This window comes from Pteropus vampyrus, unplaced genomic scaffold (assembly GCF_000151845.1).
Source record: "Pteropus vampyrus isolate Shadow unplaced genomic scaffold, Pvam_2.0 Scaffold16, whole genome shotgun sequence".
In the NCBI taxonomy this organism is placed as follows: Eukaryota; Metazoa; Chordata; class Mammalia; order Chiroptera; family Pteropodidae; genus Pteropus; species Pteropus vampyrus.
In genome coordinates this window covers 6,214,059-6,235,834 of record NW_011888797.1, presented here as the reverse complement: position 1 = coordinate 6,235,834, position 21,776 = coordinate 6,214,059, and the positions used below count along the sequence as shown (strand labels likewise).

The following is a 21,776-nucleotide window of genomic DNA, read 5'->3' as shown; positions in this document are numbered from 1 at the left end:
TCCTGCTACTTTTACCAGCTTAAATAAGAAAAGAATGCCTCTTGGCCTAATCAACTATGGTTATAAAAAAACTAAGACATCTGAAACTATTAGGCACATCAAAATTACAGTTTATGTAGTTCAAGGTTCCCTTCTGAAGGGGCAGACGAGTTACCTGGCACATTATACATATGGAACTGTAAAGATCATCCACTAAATTCAACTTTCACATTTTTAGTTAAACTAAAAGACTTATAGTAAATATTCAAATATATCATATCTTCAGTTACAACTGAATAAGTGTAACATTTTACCAGATAAAAAGCTGGAATTTAAGTATGAGAAACCTTCACACACTGTGCTAGTATTGGTCTCTTTTTAGACGAAAGCCAGTCATCAATACTTTCAACACAGCAGCTTAGAAGATAAACGTCCAAAAACAGTTGCCTTAGTATTGTAGTCCATAATTTAGCAATTCAATGCCACTGGCATCATAATGCTGTGGAGAGCAAGTGTATCTCCATATTTTAGTCAGATTTATCTTTCTTCTTTCCTGTTAATGGCACTTTGTTTACAACAGCAGACCCAACAGCTGTGACACCTCCAGCCACAGCAGACATGCCCCCTTTCACCAGCCCTATTCCCACTGAAGGCACAGTTGTAACAGCTGTTTTGGTCACCTCCAGACTTTTTCCACCAATCCAAGCCACACCACCAATGGTGGCACCAACAGCTCCTTTAGTAACACTGAAGATACCCCCGGTCACACGGGACAACATGCCGGGTTGTTGCTGTGGGTGATCTTTCATTGAACCTAATGAGAGAAAATACCATGAGACAGTTAAATGTAAGTTTTTATGAGAATAGCACAAATCATTACTTCCTAACAATCAGGAGGCTGTTCTGACAAGGTTAACCACATAAATATAAATTTTTCATATTCGGCAATGGCTAAATTTATAAAAACCAATTTTTTAACTGAAATTATTTGAGTAATAAGCATAGTTAATATAAATTTTAAAAGAGCTGAAATAAATGACAGTATCATAAGCATTTAAATATAGTTATTCCCCCCTTATCTGTAGTTTCACTTAAGTAGTTTGTTACCCACAGTCAACCAGTCTGTATTAAATGGAAAATTCCAGAAATAAACAATTCATAAGCTTTAAATTGTGTGCCTTTCAGAGTAGCATAATGAAATCTTGCGCTGTCCCCCTCCATGGGGCCCAGGAGATGAGGCATCCCAATGTCCAACATACCCCCATTGGATAAACAGTACAATATATTTTGAAAGGAACCACATTCACATAATTTCTATTATAGTATACTATTATAATTGTTGCATTTAGTATTAGTTATTCTTGTTAATCTCTTACTGTGCCTAATTTATAAATTGAGTTTTATCATAGGTATATATATATAGGAAAAAACAGTATATGTAGGGTTCAGGACTATCCAAGGTTTCAGGCATCCACTAGGGGTTTTGAATGTATCCTCTGCAGATAAAAGGAACTACTACGTTATTTATAAAATCATGATGGAAAGGATTACATAATTTGTAATTCTTTTGTAATCAAGGTCAGGAACTAACACTAAGGGGGAAAATCCTGATTCGAGGATAAAACATAATTACTTCATGCTGAACACCTCAGGTAGAATTATCATGCTATGCCAAATTTAGTGCACGTGCATTTAATGAGGACAATTTTTCTTGGTCAAATCAGATAAATATTAATGCTATTCATCTCTTTAATTACAGTGTGCCCTTAAATTACCCCTGTATAAATTATCTATTCTGCAGACTACTTTTGTGTAGCAGGTTGCCATACACAACCATTCCTGAGGCTCATTCTCTTCTTCGACAGTCATGCTTCTGGACAGCCTTTATCTCGTTCCTGATGACTTTCTCACAAAGCCCTTATTAACTTTCTCTTTGAACCCTAATTTTTCAAAACTCTAGGGTTCTAGTCCTAAAACATAAAGCAAAAAAAACAGGTGAGCTAATAATTTTCTGGGCTATTCCTCCATCAAACTGAGACTAATCAGCTTGGTCACTTTCATTCTTTTTTTAGGCTTAAGTATGAACTTTTCATTGTGTTTATTTTCCTAACAATTTCAGGTTTGTCTACCAACATAGGAAATATAGGAAGAAAGTTTCGGACAGTGGGTAACAGAATTGGAAAGAAAATACAATATGTAGCACTTGAAGTTCACCCCTAGCCTCTTCCCAGAGATATCCTAGTCTCTCTGCTACTCCAGTCTGGTCTCTCAGCCACTTCATCCCTTATTCTCCAATTTGATTCTCTTTCTTACCTATTATGATTGTCCTGTACAAACATGCAGTTGTCCAAGGACATCACTATTTGAATTAAGTGTAATGATTTACACCAAAATCATAAATAAAAAATGCCTATAGGCATCTTCTGTATATAGTCAGGACATTTAGCTGTTAAGTGTTTCCAAGGATTTCTTAAGTAAGGGTAAGAATAAAATGATTCGTGATATCACAATTTTCAAACTAAAAGAGAATTTGAATTAAGTGGACCATAAGACCATGTGTAATACAGGAAGAGAGCTACCAATTATAATGTAATGAAATAACAGGAGTTTAACAACAAATATCAAATGCCTCTTGAGTTTTTTTATACAACATCAAAACTAAACATAGTCCATCTTCCTCTACACCCCACTCCCACTCTTTCTTTACAAATGAAAGGATATTCTTACTTGTGAAAAAGTTTTAAAATAGAGTAAAATTAGATCTTATATAATAAAACAGTTACATCATGTCCCCATTCACCAATATCTGTTTTCTTTTTAGATGCTAAAAAGGTTTTCATCTTCAATTACGTCTGGAACATATTTACTGACAAAGTAAACAAGTTATGTTACTTTAAATTTAATAAAAACAATCAGACCTTTAATTCACTAGGATTTTTTTTCCCATTCTTAGTGTTACAGATGCATACTTACCTTCTGGTGGTTCATCACTAAGGTAAGATGGGATTTCTTGCTGATTTTTATCTGCTTGGTTCATGATCTGCTAAAAAACACACAGACATACACATTATACTTTAATCTCAACACAAGACTAAATCTTATCACATGCTCAATTAAGACTTGAAATCAAGTTTATTCAGATCAACAGTTTAAAACACTCACCACAAGCCTATTTCATCTTGTCTCTCTCCTTTGTGGTATTTAAGAAATACTTTCAATTACACTAGTGGACAGAATATTGACTTAACTGTAATTTATTTCACAACAGACTTGTACTATGACTAAAAAGATGTGTTCAATGTGAAAAGATTTCTTTAAAAAATGACATCCTTTTTATACATAGATGACACCATCAATCTGAATCACTGAGATGGATTTTGATTACATTTTTACTGTTGTTTTTAGAGCTCTTATAAATAAGAAGCGAAAGAATTCAAAATCTTCTATGAAAAAATATATATACTATGATAACCTCTAAGTACAAGTAGGAACCAAAGAAATAAAACTATGTTGGGATGAAGAAAAACTTTTCCCAATTTCCTTTACTATTTTAAAATATTTGTTTCTGTAGTCACTTGACTAAGTAAAGATTAAAACAAGTCAAGACTGGTTCTAAATGTGTTCTTAGCCAGAAAACAAGGGTTGTGGTCCCAACAGTCAATTAAGTATTTTCTAGTCATAAAACCAAGGAGCCTAAATTATTGTATCTGTGCATAAATTAAAAGGATATTGTGAAATCCTGCCATTTGTGACAACACGGATGAAACTTGTGGGCATTATGCTAAGTGAAATGAGTCAAAGAAAGGCAAATACTGTATGATCTCACATGTGGAACCTAAAAAAGCTGAACATATAGAAACAAAGTATAGATTGGTGGTTGCTAGGGGCTGAGGGTTGGGGAATGGGAGAAATGGAGAGATGTTGGTCAAAGGATACAGACTTCCAGTTATGAGTAAGTTCTGGAGATCTAATGTACCACATGGTGACTATAGTCAACAATACTCTGTTGTATACTTGAAAGTTGCTAAAAGAGATCAAAATGTTTTCACCATAACAACAAAAAAAGGTTAATTATGTGAGGTGTATATGTGTATCAAACCAGTACATTGTACTCCTTATTCTTATACAATCCTATATGACAATTATATCTCAATTAAGCTGGGGCGGGGGGTGGGCGGGAGACTGTTGTGAAAACTAACAATGTACTTCAATACACTGATTAATTAACAAATATTGATTGAGCACCTACTATGGGCCAGGTAATGTTTTAGGTGAATGAGATGATATAGCAGTGATCAATACAGACCAAAAAATCTCTGCCATCATGAATATCCCATAGTGCCTAGGGGGGAAGACAATAAATAATATACAAAGAATATACTGTATGTCAGATGGTATTCAATGCCACGGAGAAAAATGGATGGAGGGGGAAAGGATGTGATATTTTATTTATATTTTTAACGCCTACAGCACCTGGTATTCCTCGGTGTTCTCCCAACCAAGTACTGACCAGGCCCAACCCTGCTTTGCTTCCAAGATCAGACTAGATGGAGCATGTTCAGGGTGGCATGCTGTAGACAGGATGTGATAATTTGAATAGCATAGTCTGTTAAGACCTTATTGTGGTGACACACCAAAGGAGGTCAGAATATACGATATTTGAGTGAAGAGCCCTAAAGGCAGAAAAAATATCGAGAGCAAAGGTCCTGAGGTAGGAGCTTACCAGGACCAGCAAGAAGGAACAGCCAGAAAAGTGTGGCAAGGGCTGCATCAAAGCACGGTAGGAGAGGAGGTCAAAGAGTGAGGTCTGGACTGCACGGGCCCTAAACAGGCCCTGGGGGTGGTTAGCTTTTAACTGAGTGAGATGGGGAGCCAGTGGAAGGCACTTAACGGAGGGGTGGTAAGTTATGATTTATACTTTTAAAAGATCATTCTCACTGTTGTGGGGAGAATAATAGGAGAGCAAGAAGAGGCGGAAAGACCTGTCAGGAGACTTAGCATAATGTTTTCAAGGTTCATACATATTATAGCATGTTTCAGAAAAAAGTGGTTAATTTTAAGTGGTCAAAGGAAGGTCAGGGAAGTTTCCCTTTCCTTAATGATTCCTACTGCTTTTAAAGCACCAGATTAGATTTCCTTTTATATTTCCTTTTCCTTTTATATTTCAAGGATCAAGGCAAGAAATGGTGGTGGTGGAAGAGGTTGTAGTTGTGAGATGTAGGATTTTTCAAAGGTAATTTTAACTTCATGCAATTCAATTTGCAGTGCCTTTAAAACCTAAATTTGTATGAGATGAGATTTCACTGTACCCCACGGAATCCAGCAGCTCATGTCAAGTGCTTAAATATCTTTTAGTTGCTCTAGTGAAAACCCTGATCAGGCCACTTATCAAGAGCACCTAATCGTATCCTGGACTGGTTTGTGAATTTAGCACATCATTCCCATAAACATTTAAGATTTAAAAAGTAATAGTAAAGACATATAATCTCTGGCGGGGGAAAAAATCAGCTGCTGCATTACTGGGAGGAGTTCTTGACTAACTTGCCTTAATTTTAAAACTCCCTTAAACCAGTATGTTAAATTTATTTCCATTCATATTTATATTTCCTTAATTTGTCATCATGGTAAGATTCTGGAATCAGAGAGCCTGAGTCTGAATCTCAACTTGACCATTACCTGTATGGCTGAGAACAAATAACTTCTTCAGACCCTTGCTGTTCAGGAAATATAATATAGAAATTAAAGATCTTTTAGCCCTAATTCTAAGATGAGAAAACTATTGAACAAATTCAAAACCAAACATGCAGAAATTTCTGGTAGAATGTGTGTGTCCCTTCCTAAGGAATAACTATTTTAAAGCTACTTTCTTCCCCACTAGACTCTCAAGTCCTAGGAGACACTTTGTCTAGCTTGTTCATCACTGTAATCCCAGCATCTATATACCCTACACATACAAATCCAGGAGATCACCTGGCTGATGATCAGTAATCAGTAGGTGCTACCATACCCTGTAAGAAACATGGGAAAATTATATACATCTTACATATTTTAGCTGCAGTTTAAGAACAAGTGTGGTAGCAACTGAATACATTTCAAAACTGCCTTTCTGTATATATCTCACAAATCCCTACTAAGAGTCTTACTTTTTCCTAATATAGATCTCTTTTTTTAAAAAAATATTAATATTCCACAAATATCTATCTTGTAATTAAAAAAACCCACCACTTAAAAGATTAGAGCTGCTTTATACAATAGCATAAAAGAGATATGCAAATTCATCTAAATAATATGAATTGACATTATCCTCCTGTAGGTAGGCAATGAGGAGCCATTGTCAGACCTGTGCTTTAAGAAGCTAAACTGAAGCAAAAAAAGATAGCAGGACAGAAATTAAATACAGTAAGTGGCTACTTTAGTAATCCAGTGAGATGGAGTAACAGTCTGAACTCTCCCCAGTTTTTCCCATCTAAATAAAGGTTTGGGCCAAAAACCTAGGAGTCACCCTTGATTTCCATTTTTTTTTACGTTCTCATGCGACATCGGTATATTGTTGCCTAAATAAATCCAGACTACTACTACCTCTTATCACCTCTACTGCTACCACTCTCAGTTAAGCCATCACAATCTCTTAACTTGGACTACAAAATCTCTTAACTGGCTTCTAAACTAACACAGTTGGAGGCTAGACCTTTTAGTCTAGCCATGCCACACTTTGCTTACACCCCTCCCAATGCTTCCTATTTTCTCAGAATAAAATCTAGAGTCCATACCTTTGCCTTTGAGGCCTGACATCTAATGCTCTGATACCAGAATGGCATCTCCTACTGTTCTGCCTCTTGTTCATTCCACTTTAGCTTCCTTGCTCACCTTCTCCTAAAAGGCTCTTCCCCAAAATATGTACATTGTTTGCTTCTTTACTTCCTTCAGGTCTTTGTACAAATGTCTCCTTAATAGAGGTCTTCCTTGATCATCTTAGAATAGATAAGCATCCTCCTACTCCTCTCCCTGTCATTTTCACTTAACCCTGATCTATTTTCTTAACTGCTCTTGTCATTTAACATATGTATCTCTTTACTTTGTGTCTCTCCCAGTTAGAATGTAAGCTCTATGAAAACAAGGCTTGGTTTTGTTCATTGTTCAAGCCCTAGAGCCATAATCAATGCCTAATGCATGGTAGACACTCAAATACTTAATTTTTTTGTGTGAAGTAGAACATACCTTGGGTATTAAAGTGAGATAAAATGACAATATACGATGTAAAACTCCTGGTATGAGCAACTACACAGAGATGATGATGAAGACAAGGGACAAAAGGGGAGAAACCATTTACTTCTGACAGAAGACGAAGAACTTTAACAAATTAATTTTATTGTAAAAACGTAACATGAGATCTACCTTCTAACAAACAAGTGTACATTATTGCTGACTATAGGTACAATGAAAAGACTTGTTTTTGAATAGCTGTATTTAGGATGCCTTCAGGACATCCACAGATGTTTACTGGGCAACTGGATTTAAGGGGCCTGAAACTCAGCATGAAGTCTGAATTAGAGTTGAGGATCTGAAAGTGGTTTGAAGTGATAGCTGAAGCTGTTGGGGAGAAGGTAATATGATCAACGAAAAGAGTGATTAAGAGAAGCAGACTGATAATTGGATTGCTCATATTGAAGAGGTTAAGTGAAAGCCAACAAAAACAGACAAAAGATACCTAAAAATGAACAGTCAAATGCATACAGCCTCATGGAAGGTAAGAGGTGAATTTTAAGCTTCCTCAAGACACACACAATGCAGACATTAAAATAATTTATGAAAATCAAATACTATTGGGAAATGCTAATGTTATATTTATAGAATATAAAAGGCATATATTGCTATGATCCAACTTTTTAAAAAATGCACATAAAAAAGACTGGAAGGAAGTACACCAAAGTGCTAACAAGTCTGTCAAGAAGCGGGTTGAGAAAAAAAATCACACACACACACACACACACACAGAATTTCTGTATGTAGAGAGAAATACATATTTAACATCTATATCTGAATTTTCTACTATAAACAGGTATTGCTTTTATAATTAAAGAAAAATACACATTTTTAAGTCTTGGAAATCAGTGATAGACATAAAAGATATTTTAAAAGATTATGCAGTTCATCTGCCTAGAGTTATTCTAGGTTTGCATCCTCGAATCAAGTTGGTCATCTAAGAAACCATGTACTTGAATCATAAAATGCTGACTTGAAGAAAATGACATCACTAAGTTTTACTCACAGTTACATCCTTGAGAAGGAAACCCTGACAAACAGCCTTATGCAAGCACTACATTAACTGTACCACACAGTTAAGGAATTACCAATACTACATCACACGATAACTTTGACATGGAGCTCTACAGAAGAAATTTCTTTAGAGGTATTCAGAAAACCCTGTTTCCCCAAAAATATTTAGCATGTTTTCGTCTCTGAGATCTGTGTACTTTCCTATTTAAAAGATACAAAGATGTGATGTCTCCCTTTCCCTTTGGCTTCTATGAAGCTTACAGCTAAAACTGCTCCTCAACTAGGGAAGTTCCTGTGACCTGCACAGTTGTGCCCTATTCCCCCTACCCCCAAACTTCACATGTCCTCAAGACCTCCACTCTTATTGCTGTTTTCCCTGATGTGCAATTTAAATATTTTATTTATATTCTTGCCATTTTGTTAGTATGTTTTTTGCTGTAAGCTGACACGCAGTGGAATAAATGGGATAAAAAATAGCATTTGTATACACATTAATTTTAAGCATCACAAGAAAAGTTACATACTTATATAAGGCTCAAATTCTGGTTAAAAAAAACTTTAAGCTAGAATCATGCTTTTCAAATGTACTTATTTAAGAGTAGGCAATAAAGAGTATGCTGGGGCTTCGAGAACCACAGGAGACACAATGATGCATGCATTTTACTACACAATAATTTAAAATGCTATTTTGTTTTTAAATATACACTAATTAAAAAGTTAAAAGTGCTTGGGAATTTTTTAAGATTACTAGACTTTCAAGAAATTTCATTCTTGCTTGGAGCTTATTCAGGGTATACTCTCAAATTTACCAGCTCTCTTCCCAGCACAACTATATTCCTACCTCCCCCATGAATTTACTCTGCTTTTAACTTAGGAGTAGTTTTGGTAGAAGAGTTTGAAATATAGGAATCTAGATACTATTATATGGAAATATCCAGAGTTACATTTAATATTGCTGGCAGTAAAACAAAATCTGCAGTCCTGCCAGGCCAGAAGCTTGGCCACCTAGACCAGAGGAACTTGCTATTAGAGGCTCTGAAAGCCCTAAGAGGCCACATTGTTTTGTATGTATATTTTTTTTGTTTGAGTTTCTTGTACATTACTGGTATTAACAGCAATTATGCAGTATGAAAATTGCTCTAGAACTCTTAGGGTAATAAAAATTGTGTAAAAGCCATGAATATTTGGAATATATATGTATTTTTTCTGAACTCCCAATTTGATCATAAGACACCAAGTTACCATAAAGGATTTTTACTAAAATCCTTAACTATCTATAAGGACATCTGTACTTCTTTCTCACATAAACCATTCCTAACCTCTCCACTCATATATATGTGTCAAACTTTTGGTGATATTACCTCATTCTGGGTATTATCACCTTGTCACTAAGATAATCTATGAGTAAAATTTAAAAGTAGACATGTGGAAACAAATAAAAGCTGACAGTAAAAGTGTCAATATGACTACTTTTAAATGTTATCCTTACACAAAATTATTAAATTCTACGTAAACTATCTGCCTTAACCTCACTGAGTCATTACTTCAACATACATTTGGGTCTCTACTGTGTGCCAGGCACCCTGTGAGGCACTAAAGATTTCAGTGTGATTAAGGACACACAGGACTACTCTAAACCAGAATTTACAATCCAGTTTGGATACACTTATCACTTTAGTTTCATTCAAAAACCAAAAAAAATCTTCTCTCTAGGAACTCATGATACATAAAAGTTTCTATTAAAAAGTGTACTTTCCTAAGGAAGGCAAAGACAGAAAACAGCCTTGAGATCAGAACAAATAATTTAACTTATTCTATGGATAACTCAGTTTTACCATCTGGTCTTGACATGTGAACGAATTATACCAACTAAAACTGATTATAAATGTGTGCTTTTTTAAAGAAACTGAAATGTGGAAGACTTGTTTGCTAGAGACTGCATTTCATCAGCAGTAACTAAGCATGTTAGGCCAGCGAGAAATGATTCTTGTCCAGTATAATAGTACCATAGAAATAGCAGCTGGCAAATATGTTGAGCAAGGACTAATAACACCATTCCTTACAGGAAATTTTCTCCAATAATAGAAATAAGTAAAAAAAATATGTCTCTTAGGAAGCTTTTTTTATAAGGAAAACAGATAAATCAATGTTTTTTGTGGATATCTGTAACACTTTACATACATATAAAGTTTTCATTATTAATGGAAATCTGAAAATAGTACACAAATTTGTCTATGGCTAAACACCCCTCTGTGTACCAAAGGAAGTTAAATAGCACTAACAAGTTGTATAAAGCCTACTACAAGTACAGTGCACCACAATTTACCTTCAAAGCTGCTTCGAAAACCTGTTATTAAACTAAGTGCTAATTTCCCTATAAGAAAAAGACTATAAATGAATTAGCTAAATACTCCTACATATTCTTTATGTAGGAACTTTGCCAAATCCTCACTCCAATGTAAGAGTGAGTTCTTTGCCAAATAACTACAAGGAATTTCAAAAATACATTTATACAGAGTTTTAACATTCATATACCAACAAACAGTGTATAGTAAAACACCAGCTTACTGTTTTTAGGCTTCTCTAGTTAACCAACTATCCTCAACAGGCTGCTTTTAAAGATGGCCCTTGCCCATTAAATCAACAGCAAATAGACTACTTTTCCTGCATTGAATCTTGGCAGGAAAGAAAAAATAATCTGCCAGTAAAACCTGTGACACCTAGTGACAAGTAACAACTAACAGAATCAAAATGGCAATTTTTAAGTGTTGCCCTTAAATGAAACATTAAACAGAATTACAGTACACTATTAAACCAGATAACCAGTACACCAGTCTAAATTATTACCTCATTAGCTCAACAGATATTTGTGTCCCCACTATGTGTCAGACACTGTATTAGGCACTGAGGTTTCAGCCCAAGCAAGCATGTAAAGGCTCAACTCTTAAGGTGTTTATATATAATCCAGTGAGATATTTTCAGGAAGTATCAAAACAGACAATACTCAATGACTGAAACAAAGGTAAAGATTTCCCTGGAGAAAAAAAAAAACAAAACAACCTAGCACACACACAAGAACTGCTTTAAGCGTTTCTAATAATGTTCCCTACACATGGACAAATTTTTACTGAATGTGGTTTCTGATACATCTGTTATAAACAAAGACTAAAGAAAGTGGGGGAAAAAATCAAAACAGGATGCATATGGTTTATTATAAAGGTTACTTCCCACTTTCTTTAAAAAAAACAAAAAACAAACAGCTATGGACACATACACGCATATACCTGATGATGTGATATCAATATTCCGGGGAGCCCTTTAGAGCACCCACACCAGTAGAAGTTTTAAAGGTTAAACAATAGCAGATATCAAATAGTCACAGCCAGTTAATAAAGTATTTTCATTTGGAATTAGCACAGTGTTCACAAGGGCATAAAAAATAATTTTTCCTTTTTCTAGGTAAACCTTTTGGGCGGCCCCTTCTCCCCTCAATGATCCCTTTAGGTGCTAACAAGTCTTTTTTTTTTTCCTTTAGCAGAGCCAGTGACGTGGCAGGAGAGGCAAAAAAATGACCCTGGAGGAGCCGTGGCTAGGGCTGAGCTCAGCACCTCCTCCCTCCGCTCCACGTTGTTCACCCAGCACACCCCCACTCCCATAGGATTCCAGAATTTCTGTCTTCTTACACAGAAGAGGCGATCTGTTTAAGACTGGGGATCTGGTTGGAAGTGGGAGCTTGAGGACCAATCTTAAAGCTGCGTGTGCTCAGCAGGCACGGTTTTAATTTGGACTCCGGAGGTAGTGATGGCACCGATGGGTGCACCAGCGGTCCCCAGGCACCTCCTGGCGCCTCCAGCGCCTTCATCGCCTCTTTCCCTCCCCGCACTTTCAGGTTTACATGAGGCGTGGGGGTAGAGCTTTCCTACCTGGGAAGAGCACTGGGAATGTCCACTGGGGACCAAGGCTTGCGTGCCTGAACCCAAGAGAGCGGTTTACCGACAAGTCAAGAGTTAGCGGGGCGGAGAGCCCAGCGCACACCGCTCTGCTGCAGCCTTCTCCTCTCCCAGGCTGCTGACTCCCCGTCCCCCAGCATGACACCCAAGGAGCTAAGAAGTCAGGTGGAGGCTTCCAAATAAGTCCCCAATCTCAAACCATGGCGGAGGAGCCAGGGACAGGTAGAGAGGGGTAACTCCATCAGCGAACCTCCATCCGCCCCCAACATCGTCCAGCCTCTCCCCCTTTCCCGCTCAGTGTCCCCAATAGGCCCCAGTCGGGGCAGCCAGGCCCGGAGAGGGAGGCTGTGAGGTGCAGGAGAGCTAACGGAAGAACGCGACAGAGAGGAGGGCAGGAAGACGGGACGGCGCCCCCTGCCCTCCCGGCTCGACTTACCGCCGGGGTCGTGGGCCGCCGCCTGGGGCCGGGACCAGGCGGAGGGAGCGCTCAGCACCGAGAAAGGCCGAGGCAGCCTGCGAGGCTGGCACAGCCCCTGTTGGTTGCGGGCTCCGGAGGCGCCCCTTCAAGCCGTGGAGCCAGGAGACTCCGTTGACGGAGGCAGCGGCCTCTGGCTGCGGACGTGGCGCCGGATGCGACCCGCCCCCTCCACCGCCTCCTCAGCTCCCGCCTCCTCCCGCAGCTTGGGCTCCGACGCGCACGCGCACTGCGGGCCTCTCCCGCGCCCACCCGTTTCTCGAACGGCCCAGCCCTCCCAGCAGCCCCCAGTCCGCCGCCTCCCGACGTGCGCACGCGCGACGCCCGGAGGCCTGCGCCCGCCCCCTCGCCCCCTGGGCGCCTCCGCGGGAGCCCCGGGCCGACTCGCGCGCGCGCCTCCTCCAATCAGATCGGGCGAGGGGCGCGCAGCGCCGGGAGCACGCAGGCAGCGGCCCTACGGCCCCAAGCACGAGCGCCGGCGGCTACCCGAAGCCGTCGTTCCGCCGCGATAACGGTCGCTCGGAATTCAGAACCTTCGCCCTAGGAAAGGTGGGACAATCGCCAATTTCCTTGGCTCTTTCTTCGCCCTGGGGTCTCAACCTTCTTCCCTTACCTGCTTCCCCTGGGAGGAGTGACAAGCTGGGCCTTCTTTCTGCCCATCACTTTGGCGCTGTTTACACGCCTTTATTGTCCACGTGACGTGTGACGAGAGAGACATTGGTCTCTTTATTATCGTTATTATTAATTTTCCCTGCCCTTGAATTGAACTTTTTGAGATTAAGAACTATCCCCTCTGGTTCATTTTCGTCACCCAGCGCTCACTGCAGTGCCGAGGGCTCACCAGACACTTGAAATTTGCTTAACCTTTTTCCCTAAGAGAGTAGGGTGTTGTTCAGTAGTAAAAAGAGTAGTGGATTGGAAATGGGAAAAACTGGCTTTAGGCCGGTCCCTCGCCACCTCCTGACTAGCACAGTGCCTCTTCAAGAGTCCCCGCCTTAGCACAGGTTCTGCTTGCTCTTCCGGAAGATTTTAAGAGTGTAGTGGTACGTAAGAGGATACTGCCTGGACCCAAGCTCCTTGTGATGTGAGTCATCTCACTCTGCTCTTCAAAGTAGGGATTGTAATATCCCTGGACTTCACACGTTCTTGCGAGGACTAAACAAGATACTTCCTACGAAGGCTGCTGAACTAGATAAATGGTATCAGTTAACTCGTCCTTGCCTCTCTCCACACCTAAAAATGAAGATGACAATAAATCATAGGTTTACAGAGAGAACCAAGAGCTAGTGGGCGTGAAAGGGCTTTAGAAACTGAATTCCTATCCAGGTGTGAGCTCTTAACAATCTAGATAGCAAAAGAAAACACATGAAGCAAGCAGAAAATAACCTCACAAAATGTTTTTCGAATGCAAAATAATCAGGTGGTGCAACTGAATAACTGTTGACAAGGCTCAGAAAAGGACATGCTAATCAAGGAAAACATCCTGGAAGATGCTGACTTCTATTCAGGTTTTAAGTGGAGTGAACTAAATATAGTTTATGGTTTCAGTCTAATCATTGATTTATCAAAGTGAGTCAAACCCACGTAGACCATTCTGCTGAGACTATCAAAAAATATTTTGGTTTTCCAGAACTAAAGGGGATGTTAATCTTGTTGCTTTAAAATCTGATTTGGATGCTTAGGAGGATCTATGGGTTGTTGTGTTTACCCAGCATGTAAAAAGGTGGATAGCTACTCTTATTTTCTTGTTACCACACAAACCTCTGTCCTTAATATTTGGTCTTTCCAGGGTGAACAACGCTAAGCAAAATTATGAAGTACACATGTGGCAGTCTGACCCTGCCTGACCATTCCTGCTCAAACAAGTTAGTTCCTGATCATTCCCCAGCCCCCCAGGACTCTCCAGCTTGGCAACCAAATCAATGTTCTCCATATGTTCTCCTTCCTTATATGGAATATTTGTAGCTGTGTAGGCATGCAGAAGTATGAGACTATATAAAACTACCCACCATGTTACAGTATGGGCTCGGCCTTTGGATGAGAACACACTGAGCTGGTGCCGGCATCAATAAATGCTGCTTCCTGCTTATAACCTCAGTGTCCCGTCTCTCTGTTCAAGAATCCTGCAACATTTTGGGGGGCTTGTCTAAGATCTGGAGATGGCAGTTTTTCACCTCCCTTGTCTTCAGGGTCTGGCCCCTGGAACGTTGGGAGAAGTGGACTTCACCTGGCATGCCAGCAGACCAGGGTGGTGGCTCTGGGAGCACAACAGAACTCAGACGCAGGAACCAGCCCAGGAGCACCACCCAACTGAGTGGTAAGGACCCGGGTCCCAGGAATAGCTTGTCCGTTAGAGGACAGTAGGAGAGTCTGATCAACTCCCGAGGTCACCCGATTACATTTGTTGGAGGAAACAGTGACCTCTCAGGTACATAGGGTGGAGGGTGGAATATGTTTGGTGTGTGTGTGCGTGTGATTGAGACGTGGCCTTCTTATCCTCAGGTCTGTGGTGAACTTCATACAGCTTAGGGTGGTGTCACTGAATCTCTGTGAGGAGTCTACTCCAGTGATCTGAGTCGGAGGTTTATACTGACCCACCAGTTGCTAAGAGGTGCCTAAAAAATTCCTGTGAGGGGAGCAGCCAGAGATGAGCAAAGTGAGTCTCTGAGTGCATGTGCGACATCGACCACGGGTGGAAGGACAGGTGGGACAACAGAGTAAACAGACACTTTTAGGTTGTATGTTTAAGAATCTCAAAAGGGTTATTTCGGAGACTGTGGAGTCAAACTCACCCCACAGAAACTTCGCACCTTTTGTGAGATCAACTGGCCTTCCTTTAGTGTTGGGTGGTCAGCAGAGGGATCTCTCAATATAGCAGTCATTACAGAGGTCTCTCTAGTCATTACCAGTCAACTTGGCCACCCAGACAAATTCCCTTATATTGATTCTTGGGAGGTGTTAGTTCATACCTGACCCCCTTGATTGAGAGTCTGCCAAGAGAACTATAGGGTCCTCCTAGCCTGGGCCTTGGCACCTTCCTGAAGTCAGTTGAAGGGGAAGAAGCCTGTGTTGCCAACAGACCCAGAAGATGTCCCACCGCCTTACCCATTTATCCGCCCCTCCTGAAGGTCCCCGAACAGCCAACTTCTTCCGAGCCGTCCATCCCAGCCCCTTCGACTTCTCTTGGGACCCTATCCATGCCAGCCTCCATTGACTTGCCACCACCTCCTGTCTTGACCCCTACGGTTCTGCCGGACTCCGGCCCAAGGTGTCTCCAGTCAGGGGGGAAGCGCTTTGGTTGCTCTCACAGGAAACCCCAGGTCCCATCTATTATAATCAGGACAGTCAAATTCAGGGAGGCCAGCACACCTTCATCTATCAACCGTTCACCACTACCAATCTCCTGAACTGGAAGAATCATACTCTCCTTCACTGAGAAGCCTCAGGTCATAATTGACCTCCAATTGATTATCCAGATTCACAAACCCACTTGGGCCAATTGCTGACAACTCCTCCTGACCCTTTTTAACACTGAAGAGCACTGGTACATTACCCAGGCCGCCTTGAAATGTCTAGAGGAACATGCTCCAGAATGAACCTTGAATGTGCAAACATACGCCCAGAATCAGTTTTCTGAGGAGGACTCCCAATGGGACCCCAATGATGACAGGGAACTTCAGATGTTAGAATGATACCAGGAGGCTCTCCTAGGTGGTCTTAAGAAAGGCCATGAATATGAGCAAGACTTCAGAAGTCCAAGGACCAGAAGAGAGCCCAAGCCATTTCTATGAGAGGCTTTGTGAGGCTTTCCGTCTCTACACCCCCTTTGACCCAGAAGCAACTGAGAATCAGAGGATGGTCAATGCGGCTTTTGTTGGGCGGGCCCAAGGAGACATTTGGTGCAAACTGCAAAACCTGGAAGGCTTCGCTGGCATGAATATCAGCCAACTCCTTGAAGTCACAACCATGGTCTTCATCAGTTGCGACCAAGAACCCCACTGAGAGGCTGACTGAAAGATGAAGAAGAAAGTTGACCTACTTAGAGCTGCTCTGGTAGAGTGGTCAGTTCAGGCTCCCTAGAAAAAGTGCCCCACAAGGTTGAGGAAAAAAACCAGTGAGGAGGTCAACCAGGGAGACCCCCCACCATGAAAACAAGACTGGGACAAGACCAATGTACATACTACCAACAGCGAGGCTACTGGAAAAATGAGTGTCCCCAATGACCAGGTGGGCTATCAGTGGCTCCTGGTCCCCGAAGACACAGCCAAGTGATTCAAGGGTGCTGCTATCAGCTGACTCGCCCATCACCAGGTTATCCTAGGGACAACTTTGTTGGCCTTGCCACCCTGGAAGAATTTGGAGATGACTAAGCCAGACTGGGCTTTATTCTGCTGGGCCCCCAGGAGCCTATGGTCCAAATGACAGTTGGGGGCCGACCAACTGACTTTATAGTAGACATTGGAGCTGAACACTCAATTTTAACTTGGCTTGTGGTCCCCCTTTCTTAAAGACAAGCTACCATTATGGGAGCCACCAGGGGATGAGTCTGTTGCCCCTTTCTGCAGCCTTGTTGGTGCAACCTAGGAGGACGAGAAGTCATCCACGAATTCCTATATCTGCCTGACTGCTCTGTGGCACTGATGGGATGAGACCTTTTAGGAAAACTACAGGCTCAGATTACCTTTGACTCATGTGGCCGAGCAGATCTTTGCTTGGGAGGGCCAGAAGCAAAGATTATGTCGATCATGGTTCCCCAAGGAAAAGAGTGGTGCCTCTGTAGTCTCATAGGAGGGTCCCAACAGGAACCTGAGCTCCCTTCAAGGTGCCCAGAGTGTGGCCTGAAGACAGCACTCCAGGACTGGCCCAACACATTCCTCCAGTGGTGGTGGAGTTAAAACCTGGAGCTGAGCCAGCCCGCCAGAAACAGTGTTTCTTCCCCCATAAGGCACAAGTGGGGATCCAGAAACATTTAGAGAGACTTCTGAAGTATGGAATTCTGCGTCCCTGCCAATCATCCTGGAATATGCCTCTCCTGCCAGTTCAGAAGCCAGGGACCAGTGAATACCAGTAGGTCCAAGATTTACGAGCAGTCCAGCTGCACCCTGTCATCGCCAATTCATAATACTCTCTTAGGCCTCATCCTCACTGAGGCAACCTATTTCACCTGTCTGGACCTCAAGGATGCTTTCTTGTGCATCTCCCTGGCTTCTCAGAGTCAGCCAATCTTTGTCTTCCAATGGGAAAGCCCTGAAAGCGGAGACAGGGCCAGCTGACATGGACACGTCTGCCTCAGGGGTTCAAGAACTCCCGACCATCTTTGGGACAGCTCTAGCCTTGGACTTAAAGGCTTTTCCAGCAGACCAGCACAGCTATACATTACTCCAGTATGTAGATGACCTCCTCTTAGCAAGAAAAACCTGTGGGGAATGCATGGAAGGAACACATCTACTCCTCAATCTCCTCTGGGAAGCGGGTTACAAGGTCTCTAAAAGGAAAGTTCAAATCTGCCAAGAAAGAGTTAAGTACCTCAGCTTCCACCTGTCATAGGGACGATGTCAACTTGGCCTGGAAAGGAAACAAACAGTCTGCTCGATTCCCATCCCTACCACCTGGCGACAAGTCCGCGAATTCCTCGGAGCAGCTGGTTTCTGCAGAATCTGACTACCTAATTTCTCCATTCTGGCCAAACCCCTCTATGAAGCCACAAAGCAGGGAGAATGGGAGCCTCTGCTCTGGGAACCTACACAACAGAAGGCCTTTGATGAAATCAAACGGGTGCTCATTAACGCCCCCGGACTAGGACTCCCAGACTTAACCAAATCTTTCTTGCTGTACGTACATGAGTGCACAGATGTCGCAGTAGGGGTCGTAACCCAACTGCTAGGATCTTAGTACCGTCTTGTGTCTTATCTCTTCAGACAGCTTGATTCTGTCACCCAGGGCTGGTCACCTTATCTGTGAGCACTCGCAGCAGCCACTTCCCTTGTGTCAGAAGCAGACAAGTTGACTCTAGGACAAGCGGTAACAATCCGGGTCCCCCATTCTGTCCTGGCCTTATTAAAATATAAAGGACGCTATTAGCTCACCAACGCCTGGATGGCCAAATACCAAGGAATGCTGTGTGAGAACCCCAAATCTGGGCACCTTACTGCCAGTGGGACCTGAACAACCAGATCATGACTGTATTGAAGTCATAGACGAGGTTTTTTCTAGCCGCCAGACTTAACTGACCAACCCCTCAAAAGCCCTAATGTGGAATACCACACTGATGGCAGCAGCTTCGTCACAGGAAATAAGCGTCTCGCCGGGTACGAAGTAATAACCTTGCATTCTACTATTGAGACAAAGTCTTTGCCTCAAGGAACCTCAGCACAGAAGGCAAGAGTTCATCGCTTTGACCTACGCCCTTCAGCTGGCAGCAGGAGTGTGTGCAAACATATACACTGACTCTACTAATGCCTTCACCTCCCTCCATGCAAATGGAGCCCTATACAAAGAGATGGGTCTAATCAGTTCAGGGGGGAAAGACATAAAATATAGAAAGGAAATTCTAGAACTCTTAGATGCTTTGTGGGCCCCCAAGAAGCTAGCAGTCATGCTCTGCAGAGGACACCAAAAGGGGGACGCCATAATGGCCTGGGGCAACTGCAGGGCAGACCACATTGCCAAACTGGCAGCGGCCAAGGAGATGGCCAGCCCTACGACTCTTAACTGCTCCCATTTCCCAGTCCCTTAGCCAAATGGGACCCCAAGTACTCGCCTCAAGAAAAAGCCTGGTTTAAGACTGAGAGGGGAGCCTCCTCCCTGGTGGATGGTGGCAGTTCAAGGACAGGCAAATTGCAGTCCCTGGGACCCTAGCCCCAGCTTTTGTCATGCAGTTTTACCAAAGGTTGCTCTGCCCTAGAAACCACTCTGGGCCAGTACTTCTACATCCCCCAGCTCTCCAGCATCTTCCAAGCAGTGTGTGAACGATGCAAAGTCTGTACCCGCAACAACCCCAGGCAAGGGCCATATGCCCCACCAGGAGTCCAAAGTTTCAGTGGCACCCACTTTGAAGAACTCAAAGTAGACTTCACTGAAATGCCTCGATCATGAGCCTCAAGTATCTCTTGCTCTTTGTGTGCTCACATTCCAGTTGGGTAGTATTATCTCACCCGGACTGAGAAGGCCCGAGAAGTAGCCAGACTGTTCATCTGAGAAATTGTTCCACGATTTGGCCTACCAATTACCATTGTCTCAGATAACAGGCCAGCCTTTGTAGCAGAAATAATGCAGCTACTAGCCAAAAATTTAAATATTAAATGGAAATTGCATACCGCCTATCAACTACAGAGTTTGGGACAGGTGGAACGCATGGACAGGACCCTTAAGACTCAGTTGGGAAAACTATGTCAGGAGTTATTAGCACTATTAAGAATCAAGTCGGCCCCAACCAAGAAGACTGCGTTCTCCCCCATGAGATCCTTTATGGGTGGCCACCACCACTCATAAAAGGACTACGAGGAGACCTCAAGGAAATCAGTGAATTGACTCTGAAACAACAGCTTCAGGCCCTAGGGACCACCTTCCAGACTCTCAACCAATGGCTTAGGGAAAGGCTCCCTGTCAGTTTAACCATTGAACTTCATCCCTTTAAGCCAGGAGACTCTGTCTAGGTAAAACAGTGGAACATTCAGCCCCTAAAACTCCTGTGGAGAGGCCCCTTTACTGTCATTTTGTCTACCCCCACTGCAGTTAAGGTTGCCGAAATAACGCCCAGGATACATCGCAGCAGACTTAAACCCGCAGCTGCAGAGTGGGAATGTGTTCCAGACTCCTCCAAGCCTCTTAAGGCAACCCTCCAGAAGAAAACACTGACTGCACCGACAAACCAAGGGTAAGACATTGGCCCTGCTTTGGTCACACCAGAAGCTGACCAATCTACACATGGCAGAAGCCTGAGGACATCTCATTAGGATGGCACCCCTAAAGACTCTTTTCTTTCTCCTCCTACTCTGCCACATGTGTGGCACCAGTCACCCAACTTCTTCCCCTTGTACTCATTGCATGCAGAAGTATAGGTTAGGGTCCAACATTGCTACAGGCTTCACTTCCATAACCGGCCTACCTGAAGGGTGTGCTCTAAACGCCACGCTCTGCACTCATTGAGGATTCCAATATTGGATGGGTTACATAAAGATTAAATCTGAGAGTGGCCAATCCTGCCAAGAGCCTGAAAAATTAGGGGAAACTTGGGCATGTTGGCAATGGACCTCAAGTGGGAGAAAGATCCATAACCATGCAGAGGGTCCAGCAGTCGGAGAAATTGTCTGGTGGCTACATAGTCCAACCACACCTAAGCCTACACCATCTCCAAGGCCCCAAAGCCCACAAATGTATGATCGACTAAAGGCCACCTTAGGCCAAAACTTAGACCTCCTTTATAGAGACTATAGTAGAAAGGAAAACTACAACAAAAGTCCTCATGCTATGGAAGTACCAGCCCCTAAACCAAGAAATAGAAGAAAGAGATGATGCTCTCTAACCCAGTCCTGGGTCCAAGCATCAAAGTGGGGAATGTGGCGATCTGATCCTGCCTGACCATTTCTTGCTCGAACAAATTAGTTCCTGATCACTGCCCCCCACCCCACCCCCGCCATGACTCTCTGGTTTGGCAACCAATCAATGTTCTCTTTCCTTATATGGACTATCTGTAGCTGCGTAGGCATGCGGAAGTACGAGACTGTATAAAACTACCTGCCATGTTACAGTCGGGGCTCAGCCTTTGGATGAGAATCCACTGAGCCGGTGCCAGCATCAATAAAGGCTGCTTCCTGCTTATAGCCTTGGTGTTCCGTCTCTCTCTTCAAGAATCCCACAACACACAATTACATTGTTCCTTCTTCCCCTTGCACTTCTTTCTCACTGCAAGAGAATCTAATCACTTATTAAGTGTAAATGACCGATAAAACTGTGGCCACTCCTGGAAGATTTTGCATTTTTATAGTTCTTAAAGCCATAATCCACAATAGTGGTTGAAACCATCTCATAAAACAACAAAGATGTAGGGGAGCTTTTGGAGGAGATTATGAGGTCACCAGAACCTTCAGAAACTA

At 42.4% G+C, this 21,776-nt stretch overlaps 1 protein-coding gene and 1 long non-coding RNA gene across 3 annotated transcripts; one reads left to right on the top strand and one right to left on the bottom strand.

Annotated features, from left to right (window-relative positions):
• Positions 1 to 87: 87 nt before the first annotated feature.
• Positions 88 to 12,823, bottom strand: LOC105311030 (transmembrane protein 263). Of its 2 annotated transcripts, none has more exons than XM_011387090.2 (3): positions 12,643 to 12,823; positions 2,953 to 3,022; positions 88 to 793 (listed from the first exon to the last, which is right to left on the bottom strand). In XM_011387090.2, exons 2-3 carry the CDS (start codon positions 3,014 to 3,016, stop codon positions 507 to 509), a joined length of 351 nt encoding a protein of 116 aa, XP_011385392.1. In that variant the 5' UTR covers positions 3,017 to 3,022; positions 12,643 to 12,823; the 3' UTR covers positions 88 to 506. The 2 variants fall into 2 exon arrangements, with proteins under 2 accessions (XP_011385392.1, XP_011385387.1); XM_011387085.2 differs by having other exon boundaries at positions 2,953 to 3,019; positions 12,643 to 12,822.
• Positions 12,824 to 13,014: 191 nt separating this feature from the next.
• LOC105311004 lies at positions 13,015 to 21,503 on the top strand. Its single transcript, XR_897595.2, has 3 exons — positions 13,015 to 13,230; positions 14,871 to 14,998; positions 15,184 to 21,503. It is a non-coding gene; the product is annotated as an uncharacterized LOC105311004 (long non-coding RNA).
• The last annotated feature ends 273 nt before the right edge of the window (positions 21,504 to 21,776 follow it).

Coding starts and splice junctions, on each gene's coding strand:
- LOC105311030 (XM_011387090.2), bottom strand. CDS start 3,016: ATGAACCAAGCAGATAAAAATCAGCAAGAAATCCCATCTTACCTTAGT. Junction 794..2,952: donor TAGTGATGAACCACCAGAAG/GTAAGTATGCAT, acceptor TTCTCTCATTAG/GTTCAATGAAAGATCACCCA.